General features: G+C 33.0%; 1 protein-coding gene across 1 annotated transcript; it reads right to left on the bottom strand.

Moving 5' to 3' along the window:
- Nucleotides 1–8,706: 8,706 nt before the first annotated feature.
- PHYBLDRAFT_76860 (hypothetical protein) lies at nt 8,707–11,966 on the bottom strand (the record flags this gene model as incomplete). Its single annotated transcript, XM_018443195.1, has 10 exons — nt 8,707–8,798; nt 8,955–9,187; nt 9,428–9,472; nt 9,690–10,127; nt 10,522–10,677; nt 10,787–10,867; nt 11,082–11,265; nt 11,437–11,446; nt 11,715–11,775; nt 11,905–11,966. 10 exons carry the CDS (start codon nt 11,964–11,966, stop codon nt 8,707–8,709), a joined length of 1,362 nt encoding a protein of 453 aa, XP_018298858.1.
- Between the last annotated feature and the right edge of the window lie 1,543 nt (nt 11,967–13,509).

Genomic DNA, 13,509 nt, shown 5'->3' with positions numbered 1-13,509 from the left:
TAATCTATCCACCTATTCATTCAAGGTGATAATAATAACATCGTGAAAAAGGAGCACTGATTTAAATGACCTTTTTTTTTTTTTGGAAAATGCCTATGGTACTTTCCAAAATTAGCATCGGAATCACCACTTCCTTCACATAATCTAATAGAAATAATACTAATAATAATAATATACATATATATGTGTGTATGCTTCTTTATTTAAAATAGTTTGTAGGAGAGTTAACAATGGTGTATTTATAACATAAAACGTGGTGATATATAAGATGCGCACAGACAAGTGCACGGACCACATTAGAAGGCAAGACCCTAATGGTGTTGTAGATAGATTATTACTATATATATGTCATTTCTTTCTTTATGCCTTTCTTATTTCTGCAATTCTGTTAATGCATATATTCCTGTTCTTTTTTTTTTGTCGTTGACATTGTTGTGTGTGGAATTCAACCAACTATTTATTAAAATGTAATCAGATTTGATGAAATAGGGCTTCTTTTCAACAAGATAAATTCCAGAAAGAAAAAGAGTAGTGATTATAATGGTGATTTTAGAAAATATTTATAGTACTTTCCAAAAATCACCACTGGAATCACCACTCTTTTTTTATATAGTTAAATAGTGTAGACTATATATGATATTAAGTTTCTGGCTCACTTGGCTTTAAAGCAATGAATTCTTTGTGTGTGGTAAAAAATTAAAGTAGAAAGATCAGCAAACGTTAATTAAATTCTTTATTTCTTTATGGTTATATTTATGGATATTATGATTATGATTAGAATTAGGATTTTTTTAAAGCCTATTTGGATACAAGAAATAAAGAAATAAAGCATCACTGGCTTATGGTGAGTCCGAGACGTAGTATATGATCCCAATTATAATGACTAGATTTTTAATTGTGCATATACCACTAACATATACAAAGAAGCTTGTTGAATAATAATACAATATATTTGATGTACGTGAATTACATCAATAAAACAACTCTTGTATCCACGGAATTATTCACCTTAAATTCTATTTTTCTTTTTTTTTCTTTAAACGATTGTATATATTAAGGCATGTTGGGATAGCCTATTGTGTACAAACAAGTACTACTTTATTTTTTCTTTAAGATAAAAAAAAAATATTCATGAAATTCCCATGAATTATTTAAAAGACATAATATAAACTGTATTTACAAAAATTGTTTTTTGTACCATACTTTAGTTTTCAGCTTTCAGTTTTTGAAACCGGTTTCACGTATGTGAATTGGAAGCATTTGATGTCGATCCTTTGTACCCTTCCCTCGTACTTGTACCTGTACTTGTATTTGGTGGTTGTTTGAGTATCAAACCTTGGACAATCATAAATTTTGTAAGTGAGATCGATTGTGATCTATTGAGTAACCCATTTATTTCTTCAAATGTTTAATTGAATTTTTGTATACAAAATAAATAAAAACAAAAATAAAGAAAAGGCACTATTAGCTTTTTTGTTTTGTTTTGTTTTTCCTTTATCTAATTTCTTCCTTTGTCCTTTAGCCTTTCTTCCTATAATGTTTCAATTTTATCTGATGATTTTTTTTCTTTAGATATATATATATATATATGTCCCTATTTATTTGGAAAGTAAATTTCATATGTCATTTGGTACTACTGTTCCTTCAATAGAGAAAATAAATATCTATTCATTTATTTTGCTAGAGATTACTCTTTAATATGTTTCCTTTTATCTTCAATGCCTGTGTTATTCACTCAACAAATAAAGACAAGTTTTTTTTTCCGGATTGAATTGAATTAGATTATAAAATAAATAAGTAGTAAAAATTACCGTTGATACTTCAAGGTAAAATGATGAATAATGAATATGTATCTATAGATCTATTTATCAAAAGATGTATGGGATAAATTTTTTATATTTAACTGGAAATATTTAAGTTTGTGTCAAGTAAGCCTTAAAGTACAAAAAGAAATATGTTGCCCAAAACTAGTAGATTCGAGAGTTAGGTAATCTGCTATAGACTAAAGAGTATAATAATAATAATAATAGTAATAATAATAATAATAAATATGAAGATCATAAGCCAATAGAAAAGAATAAGATAATGATCATAACAATCATACTTAGAGTAATGATAATAATAATAATAAAGTTTGACGGCGATGATCTTGAATTGCACAAATGGTGCTCTTTCCTTGACGATCCTATTGCTGTCAAATGTTGAAGTGCCTTTGTCTTCTTCTGATTCTAAGCTTTCTTGTGAATTCACGACAATTTCCCCAAGAATTACAAGAAGAAGAAAAAACTCATCATTAATTTGGGATCTTCAAGGATATGTATTCTTTCTTTGACTTTAATTTAAATTTCTTATTTTATTTTCCTCATGCTCTCATAATAATTTTTGTAAGGTGTGTGAGTGTAGTGTGTAGTCTGTGTGGTCTGTGCTCAAAGGAGGAGTACTTAATTCAATCCACTGTCCTTCAAGATGATGAAATTGTGGAACATCATAAAACTCATCATATTCAAAAGAAAAGAAAAATCTTGTCTGTATGTACATAACAATTTAATAACCTGGAAACCAATAAATTCTTATTTTTCTTAAAGAAAAAAAAGAAAAGGCCTTGAAAGAAAGACTGTCTTTCTGGAATATATTTTCTCCATATTGTAGAGGAAATTATTTTCCTGTTACTGTTATTGTACACACAACTGTAATTTAAAGAAAAGCAATATGTGTGTGTGTATACTGTTCGTGTCTGTGTTTGTGTTTGTGTCTTGTACACTTTTATGAACATGTGAAAAAAGATGTAATTGATTCTAGAAAGAGGATTTTGTACGCACTGGCCAGCCTATGAAATGAGATCTTTGAGATCGACAGAACGAGTAAAAAAACATATAGTAATTTATAAGCCACTATCAAAGAGCTTCACCATAGATACACAACAAGAGATATATTGATAGACACATGGGAATTTAGATTTTATTTGATAATATGCATATTGTTCTCCTCCAAGAACATAGACCATTGATGTCATCATTAAAGAAAGAAAGAAAGAAAAAGAACTCCCATTATGTTTTACCAATAATTGCAATACATGTATATAAAAATAAATTACCCTTTATTCAGACTATTTCTGCCAGAATTTTGTGCTACACTAATAAATAAAAATAATGGGATACTTGACTAATAAACCATGAATTATTGATTGATTGCCATAGAATATCTATAGATAGATACAAATACACACACTAAAAGGATATACAATATTATGTAAAAGGTTATGCAAGAGACTAACAAATCAATACTAGTACTCTTGACTTGAAATATTCCCTTTGTCATTTTATTTTCATTTTCATTTTTGTGCTATTTTATCTCTTGGCTTTATTCTATCTGTACTAAGAAAAGAGTGAAATAAAGAAGCAAAATTGGTGAAACAAAAGTGTCATTAAACCAAGATATTGCTATCCTCTTTTTATTTTATTCTACTTTATTTTATATATGTACCTCTTGTTTTCACATGTCTTTTTATATAGATATATATAGATATATATTTATTATTTTTGGTTATTTTGTATTGACGTATAGAGAGAGGGAGAGATTCAATGATAGATAATATTGGCTCGTGAACCGGGTAATATGACAAGGCATTTGCATGTGACAGTACACAGTATGTACGTATGTAACTTACACAAGAGAAAGTCAAATTGTACTGTGTACCTCTCAATCGATACATGTATCTTATTTTTATTTTGCGAGTGCTTCCAACTGCTCTTCTGAGTTATTAACAAATGTATATATTTTATTTCGCTTCTTTAAATAGTTGTTGTATATTTTAAAGCAACGCCACAAATATAATCTCAGATGGTATAAAGAAAAATAAAAAAAAATAAAAAATAAAAAATTTAGGGATAAAGTGGTCCTATAAATTTTTTTTTACGATATTTTCTCTAAAATATTTTTATATTATTTAAATAGGCGAATAAATAGCTTATTTTGTATTTAATAGGCCGACACATCTTTGATACACCGTCATGTGTCTGGAAGGAAAAACTGTAACCCTTCCATGTTCCCCGTTTCTCTTGTCTGTATAATCTGACTGTTTCCTTCACCCACTCACTCTAATTTTTTTTTATTATTATTTCCTTGTTTCTTTCCGTTTTCCACCTCATTTCTCCTTCTTTGTTCCCTCAACCCACATTTGTAGATTAGTGTTCTCTATCTGTCTCCATCAAGTAAACCCAAAATGGAAACCAAAGTGGAGTGAGATCCCATTTTTAAAAATATTTTATAATAACATTATAAGCATAATCATAATGGCTTTCTTTAAAGAAAAAAGCAAAAAAAAAAAAAAAAAAACAAAAGAGAGCATCTTTAAAGACTAAGAAAATCGTACTCTGAAGCACAATCAGATTGACCAAAAAAGAAAGACCCAAGAAGAGAACAACAATCAACAAATAAAAAAATAATAAAATAAAATAAAGGATTTTACGGAATGGATAACGTTATCTTTGACAAAATATCAGGTGTGATTTTATTTATTTCTTTTTGTAAGAGAAAGAGAAAACTTTGGGATGTTTCGATTGTTTGAAAGGCGCATTATTGTTATTACTTTATGTTACCTTTTTTTTTATTTTATTTTATATACTATAAAATAGCTACCCACTTTACGAAACTTCTTTACTGCAACAAGAATATATAGTATTGTTATTAATACGATCAATTTTATCATTTTCTTGCTTATTGTTCTTATTATTTATTATTTATGTTCCTTGTTCAAGGTTGTACGATTTCAAAGTATTTGAATACAACGAGCCACGGTTGTCAATGTTAGGAAGCGAGAGACACAATATCCTTGTACACATTCACAAACGATGTCTTTAAAGGCTCGATCTAGAACCCCTTTTTGGTGGTACTCAAACCAACAAGCAGCAAGCAACCAAAAGAATATATATATATATAATTATAATACAAATGTGTATTTGGAGGACAAGGTAGCACACTTGGTTTTCACTTGAAAATAATAGTACAAAACACATGCTTGTTCGTATCATTTGTGATGAGTTCATTAAGATCATTACTAGAATATATTGGGGTATTGTACTTTATATTATATCATATTTAGTTATATAATTTGGTCTGGTTTTTTGTTGCATTGTAGTATTTTATTCTATTTTATTTATTTTGGCCTACTTCTCGGGTTTTAATCTGTCTCCATCACGGAATCCAATTATGGATTATACTTCTTTTATACATATTAGTACATTTCGTTTCGTCTGGTCTGGTTTGGTTTGGTTTGGTTTGGTTTGGTTTAGGTTGAAATTTGTTAATTGCTTGGATTATCAACAGTAACATTAACAACGACGACAAAAAAGAAACTGATATGCTACTGTATAATTAGATATATATATATAAATATATATATTTGTGTGTACGTGAGAAAGACAACAAATTCAATATATATATAATTTATTTATTTATTTATTTATATACATTTTACAAAGCACATAATAATACGATTCTTATAATAAGATACATATAAAAATGCTGTATACGGAAAGAGTGTTTGTTGTACCAATTATTACTATTCATTTTTTTTATCTTTATTTTTTGATGTAAATGAGGGGTGGGCAGTATGAGTTTATTAAGCACTAGAAAAGAAGAATAGAAAGAAAAAGAAAAGATGATAAACAGTAAAGGACAAACGATAATAATAATGATAATAATAAATTGGGAAATGACAAGATAGGTAGATAGGTAGATAGGTGAATAGGTAGGCAAATGAAGAGGAGGATGTGCGTGAAAGTGGATTTGTGTGTGAGTGTGAGTTTGGAAAAAGAATAAAAAAATAAAAAGAAATAAAACAAACTAAAAGACAACATATGAATGTAATAGAGAAAGAAAATATTTTAAAGAAAAGAGAAACAAATTTATGCAGAGACAGCTGTCTGGAGAGGTTCTTCATCGTCTCTAGTGGCGTCTGGCCGAGTGATTTGTGTGGCAGATGGAAGAGAGCTTAGGAAAGAAGGATCTGTAGGATACCATCGATCGGACGCCACTGACCGGAAGACTCCTCCCAAATCATCTTGCCGGCCACCACCACCACCACTACCAAGAGCCGGATGGTAATTATGATGGTGATTTGCGTGTGCGTGTGTGTAGTGAGAAGAAAGAGGCCTTGATGTTGTCTTGGACCGAGGTCCGATATCTTGTTGATGTGCCAGTAACTTTTGGTGGAGATGAAGTTGTTCTTGAAGTGCCATGAGTTGTTTTTGTTGGTTTTTATGAGCCATGAGAGCAGCAGCTGCAGCATTTGCAGCAGAGGGTGATGACCGGGGTGGACTAGGATTTGCATAAGGGTGCTCAGCTGTTTCTTGACGATAAGACCGATCTTGTTGTTGTGCTTGTTGTTGCTGTTGTTGTTGACGTGGGGTAGGATAAGGCTGGGAGTATCGAGAATCACGATGATGAGACCGGCCCGTCATCATGCCAGTGTTTCCACTACCATTTACAGCACCACCACCTCCATTTCCGCCTCCTCCCATTCGACCTTCGACATCGACACGCATCTCAAGTCCACCAATCTTCTCCCGAAGATTCTTGTTGCGTTTCTCGAGATACCGGATATAATCAACTGCCTTGAACAAGACCGTGCTCTTGGAGTTGTTGATGTTTTTGAGGGTGGGCACAATATCGGTCAAGTCTTTGAAACCAGTCCGGATTGTACTGCGCCGTTTCTGCTCGCTCATGATATGGTTGGCGCGTTTTTCTTCTTCTGTCAAAAGTTCCTTGTGCAATTTTTGGGACTTATTGTTGCCATTGCTGTTGCCACCGTTGCTGTTGTTGCGCTTCCAGCCCTTTTCGGTCATATTTTCATCTTCGTCTTCTTCATCTTCTTCATCGTCATCGTTTGGAGGAGGTTGAGGACGCGTGGCAGTGTAAGGTGCAGTAATCGTGCTACTCTGTTGCAAGTAGACGGCGTCTGATCTGTAACTGGATCCGGCTCCATAAACTGGCGAAGGAGTAGAAGACTGACTGTGTTGTTGCTGCTGTTGTGCGTGAGCTTGTGCTTGTGCTTGTGCTTGTGCTTGAGCCTGGGCCTGGGCTTGTGCCTTTGCTTTTGCTTGTGCCTGGGTTTGAGCTTGAGCTTGAGCTTGTGCCTGGGCCTGGGCCTGGGCCTGGGCTTGAGCATGAGCCTGGGCTTGAGCATGAGCTTGAGCTTGAGCATGAGCCTGGGCCTGGGCCTGAGCTTGAGCTTGAGCTTGAGCCTGAGCCTGAGCCTGAGCTTGAGCTTGAGCCTGAGAATGTGCCTGTGCCTGAGCATGGGCTCGAGCTTGTGCTTGAGCATGAGCCTGAGCCTGAATTTGAGCGCGTGCCTGGGCCTGAATTTGAGCTTGAGATTGACGGGTGTTTGAAGACAGTGGAAGCATGGGAGGGGGAGGGGGAAAGTCTGGGTGGTCCAAGTAGTGGCCCAACTCAACATGTGTTTCCTTGGCCTGTGCGACGTTTAGTAGATTTGCTCGCTTCTGTTGTTTTTGCTGGTCGAGCGACTGGAGAATCGAAGTCCGTCTGTAGGCGTCTTCCTGTTCTTCTGCTGTTGTCTGACCCATTATAACCGATGGTGGTGAGTTACGAAATGAGTTATTATTATTATTATTATTATTATTGCTACTGTTGCTGTTGTTGTTGTTGTTTGTATTAGTGTTGGTGTGTGACTGGCGAGATTGGTGGTATGGATATGAGGAAGAATCCATTAGTGAGCCATCGTACAGACTGGGTAAGTGACTGGGGACCACATTGACTTGCGGATCCGGGTCAATAACAAAAGTGTCCAAAAACTGAGCGAATGTTTTTTGATCGTCTTCGTTTAATACAGTCGTAGGTGTTGGTAGTGGTGGTGCAAGTAGACCAAATGGTTCTGGAGGCATTCCTCCATCTGCTGGTGGAAGTGGAAGCATGTCGAGTGGGATGGGCATTGCAAAGTCAGGATCTAGACCAAAACTAAACTGAAAGTCTGGTGTGCATGAAACAAAAGATATGTATAATAAAATGTAATAAAAACAAGTTAGTCATGGTTGGGGTTTTTTGGGTGTATATTATTTGATTTGTCGTTTGACATTATAATTATTACCTTCAAAAGGCACAGGCTCTTCGAGTGGTTCATGATATGTGATTCCTCCAGTTGGATAGAACCATTGTCCGTTAGAGATATTGTCAGAGACAGAAGAAAATGAATTGTCTTGAGTATTATAGTTCATAGAAGCATTCGAGTCTTGGGGTAAATCAACAAAGGTGTATATAGATATAGATATATAGATATAGATGTCTATGCTTATGTATATAAATATATTAAGAATATATATGTATATATTTTGAAATGGATAATATATTTTCTATATATGTATATATATAGTTGTATATCTTTGTATTATATACAGCAAAAAAAATAGAGAAGAAAAATAAGTAAAGAGAAAGAAAGAGAAAGAGAAGAAGAAGAAGAAGAAGAAGAAGAAGAATAAGACACAAAAAATATAGGGCGTAATTTCGTCTTTTTTTTTTTTTTTTTTTTTTTTTTAAAAAAAATAAGCAACTCTTAATTTTCTTTTTTTGGATTGTTACGATATATTTAAAACGGCGATATAATTCCAAAGATGCTTCTTTTTTATACATATTTATTTATACATACATACATACACTTGCACTTTGCATTCAACTGTAATACAAGTAAAGTTATGTGTTCTGCTTAAAGTAGTTGATAATTTTCTTCATGTACACCCATAAACACAGACACAAAGCTTGACCAAGTTTAACTATAGAAAACACTACACTAAATAGCACATAGCATAGAACATTAAATTAAATTTACATTACAGTATACAGAATATAGTTAAATAATGGATATGTATACAAATTTGTATTGATTTATTGGTTTATTGATTTATTTATTTTTTGATGATTTGAGAATCTCTATTGATTACATTCTTGTTCCCAGTCCTCTGGGATACTGTCCTTTACAATCTTTTGGAATGCCTCGAGGGTACAGATGCTCTTGTCTTCAGCAAGGTGATCTCCAGAACCAGCACAGCCGGGCAATTCGAGCAGTTTGTCATTGTATCGCACTCTAACAAAATGTTCAGTCTTGGTTCCAAACCATTTTGCAGTTTCCTTTTCAAAGAGTTCGAATATCACGCTACTACCGAATGGAGGCCATCTAACAGAAAAATAATAATACAATACAATACAATACAATACAATATATACATTAGTAACTATGTTTCTTTTTTTTTTAATTCCAAATACAAAACACCTATAAGCTACACCTACACCTACTTACAAACACATATATACATATATACATATATACATACTTACAAATGTGTGTTTGTAGGTGAGTGTAAGTATCTCTTTTTTGGGTTTGGATTTGGTGCACAAGGCTTCCTCATTGGTTTACCGCTCATCAAATCCATTCAAGATAATTAATAAAGGTCCCACCGTTCTATTAAAAAAAAACAAAAAAAAAAGCACAGAAAAAGGAACAAGTCAATCATACAAAAATAAAATATAATATAATAAAAGAAAATTAACAACCCATTTAAATAAGCCTGAGAACAGGGCATGTCTGTGTTCCCATTTAATTATTTATATAAAATAAAATAAAATAAAATAAAATACTTTTTTTTATAAAGCATATTAAATATAAACATATGACTTACGTGTCATGGCCAGAATAGATTGCCAGTTGATGATCGGCCTCTGGGGTGTCCTTGTCTAGTCGAGTTGCCCTATTGACCATACGGTCCCTGATATCTCCCATCAACCTACCCATGCCCAGTCTGCGGACAACAGGCGACTCCATTGCTCCATAGAACCACTCCTTGACCACGACTGCCTCTAGTCTCTGAAGGACATCGTCGGTAACCGTGGCAGGAAGACTGAAGCCATGGGTCTTTGCCGAAATAAGGGTGTCCAGGACACCGTTGGCAGAAGGATGGCTGGAGAGTGAGACGGTGTCAACATAGGGCTTCAGTTGATCGGAGACAATCTCCAACTCATCCTTGCACAACACAGAAACTGTCTTGTTAAATTCCTTGGCCAATGTACGCAACTTGCGGCAATTAGGATTGGGGAACATATTATCATCGCGTGGATCTCTAAAATATATACATATATATATATATATAAGCAGAAATTAAAGAGAGGTTATTGGACTATTGGTTTATTATACATTTCTTGTGTGCGGGGCAAAAAATAATAATATAAATGGATGAGCAAAATAATAATATAAAAAATATATATGTAATATATATATTTATATATTTTAATAGCGAAAATTTCAATTTAGAATTATATATTTATATATATCTAATTATTATTATTAATATATGTACATTTATAGAAGACATTGGTATCGATTGTACACTGTATCCTCTACAAATATAATATATATATATATATATATATATATATATATATACTTCTCTGGTTCTCTGGTTCTCTAGTTCTGCCTCTTTATCTCAAAGTGAGCGTGTATTTAAAAATGTTTACCTTATGCGTAACTTGAGTTTAAAGTCATCTTCGCGCTTGGTGGGTGGATAAAGACCGCCTGCAACCAATTGCTGGACAGATTCTTGAGTACGAGGGTAGTCTGAACTGCGAATGTAGATGGTCTTTTCATCATATCGATCAGGAAGAAACCCAAGTCTAATTTTGTTTTTTTTTAATTGTTTGTATATACAAAATAGATGAATAAAGACCAAGTTGTTTAATGATGGTTGTAACACTGTCTTGGATGTGAATTCCAGAAGCTTACTTGTCAACATAGATCTCTCGGAGGCGAGTTCCCAGTAAGCTCATGCTATTTCTTCCCAGGTTGGTCAATTGCCCATAATAGCTATTCAGCACACCAATGCACAAAAGTAGAATGTTTAGATACATACATACATAAATCAATTACAATAATAATAATAATAATAAAGCAGTGTACCTCCAGATAGATATATCTAATTATTCTTACTCAATTTATTTTCTTACTATTACTTTTAAATAAATACTTATCAAAACTTCATATACAAAAACCATAGTAAAGTTTTTTTCTCTCTATTTACCATGCATTGTCTGCTGTGAATTGATGAGGTCTGTCCACAATTCGTTCAATTCCAATAACTTGCGATTTAGCATCCAGACCATCCATACTTGTAATGGTGGACATCAATTGGCGATTGGTATCACACATATTCCAAATGGGTGGAAACATATGCTCTAGTCTTCTTCTTACGGGTGTACGTTCACCTGTTTGTACATATTAACATTACCATTCTTATTCTCTTAAATTATAATTTTTTTTTGAGGAATACAAAAGTGAGCCAGAAAAACCTAAAATGAAATAAAGCAAAATAATATATATATATATATTTGTTTGTATAAAAAGAAGCTTTGGCCCATACCATGGCGATGAACTACTTGCAACAGTCTTTATTGCCATTAGTATTGTTATTATTTAAATAGTAGTATTAATATTAATAAATATAAACATAAAAATAGTAATAATAGACATTGTTTTCAAATATCAAATATTAGATATATTTGTACAAATTAACATAATTAGTCTTGACGTCTTGCAATATATTCATACATGTACATACATATACATACATATACATATACATATCTGCATATATATATATATATTATATCTTTAGAATTTATTTGTCTTTTAAAGAAATAAAGAAATATTCAACTTGCTTCAGCTTTAGGTCTTTGGGATAATGAGCGTCCAATTCAGGCAGTTTGGCTGACATCCTTTGTTATTTGTAATATATATATATATATTTATATATATATATGTATTTGTACTGCTTTGTAGAGAAAGGTATACTTTCTTTCACTTTGAAAAAAAAATAAAAAAATGTCGAAAATATAATGCTTCACTGTAATTTCAAATCTCCGGTTTGTTGAACATAAATCGCAGATGCAGTCACATAGTTTATCATGTCATCATATCATCAGTTTCTTCTATTTTTAGAAAATATACGCACATCTCCAAATAAAGAAATATAATCTACTGTGGATATATTTCTAATACATTTTAAAGTAAAGCTTGTTTTATTGGACGCAATTAAATCCACGCTGACCAATCACATTCTCTCCCCTTAAACAAATAAATAAATAAAAACGCGAATCTGTCGCGTACTATTTTACTTTATTTTAGTTTATATAAAATAAAAATAAAATAAAAAAAAATGGGAATTTACTTGGAATTCCAAAGCTTTCAAAGATTGATAATAGTAAAGGTTGCCATGGATAGTGAAATATATATATATACTAAAAAGAAAAATCTGTAATATTACAAAGGGCTATTTTTTTATTTTATTTTTTCTATTATTACTAATGACAATAATGATCATTATCGTATAAGTTGTTTTAAAAAAAATTTATCAATCAATCAAAAAATAAAATAAAATAAAAATAAATAAATAAATAAATAAATAAATAAATAATTAAAAAAAAAAAAACAAATAATTCCACTGATATTTCTTTTTGATTTTTTTTTTATTTTAATATTTATTCCATTTTTCTCTTCCTTTCTTTTGTCTTTGTAATTACACAAAAAATACACACTTCATCACTTATATAAATATATCAATATATATATAAAATTACTATTTTATTCTTTCTATACCTGCTTCAATTCGATGACGACCTGTGATGGTAAACACATGAATAAGATGGACGAAAAAATGACAATGATGATGACGACAACGACGACGACGGCAACTGCGACTGCGGCAACGACGATGATGATGATGACAGACAGAGCCCCTGAGACACCACCATCCAATTGGAACATCAAACGCATCACACCTTTTACACAGCCATCAGACATGCCCGACTCACCAGATCGCCAGGATTCTGACCTCTACTACCTCAATTCAGATGACCTCGTCCAGACCTCAGACGTTGGCTACTCTCCAGCAGACCACACCCCTCGTGCACTAGTCATCGTTGGCTCTCGCGAAAAAACCATCACACTAGGCAGAGGTGGTGCATCGACAGTAAAGATTGGCAGAAGAAACCGGCAGATCAGTCGTATCCACGTCTCGATCGAACATAACCCCACAAAGGACTCTTTTGAACTTGTTGTCCTTGGTCTCAATGGCGCGACCGTAGATAATGTACTCTATGGTCAGCACGAGAGGGCAGAACTCTCGCAGGACTCCATGATTGATGTACTGGGAGACATCATTCTCTTCAAAGAACCTCCCCCACTCTGCGAAGCAGGAGACGAAGAGGAGGTAATGGAGGAAGAGGAGCATATGTACGAGGAAGAAGAAGAAGTGGCAGAGGACCAAGAGCATGAACATATTCATGAACATGTTCATGAACACGAGTATGAATATAATCATGATAATAAGCATGAGCTTGAACACGAGGAGGAAGAGGAGGACGAGGTTGTTGAGAATGAAGATCTGTTTGGTGATCATCTTGAACTGAGCTCAATGATGGAAGGATCTGAAATGGATAAACTGGAAGAAT

The sequence above is a fragment of the Phycomyces blakesleeanus genome, assembly GCF_001638985.1.
Source record: "Phycomyces blakesleeanus NRRL 1555(-) unplaced genomic scaffold PHYBLscaffold_1, whole genome shotgun sequence".
Taxonomy (NCBI): Eukaryota; Fungi; Mucoromycota; class Mucoromycetes; order Mucorales; family Phycomycetaceae; genus Phycomyces; species Phycomyces blakesleeanus.
The sequence above is the reverse complement of the archived record's forward strand: the minus strand, read 5'-3'. Positions and strand labels throughout refer to the sequence as shown.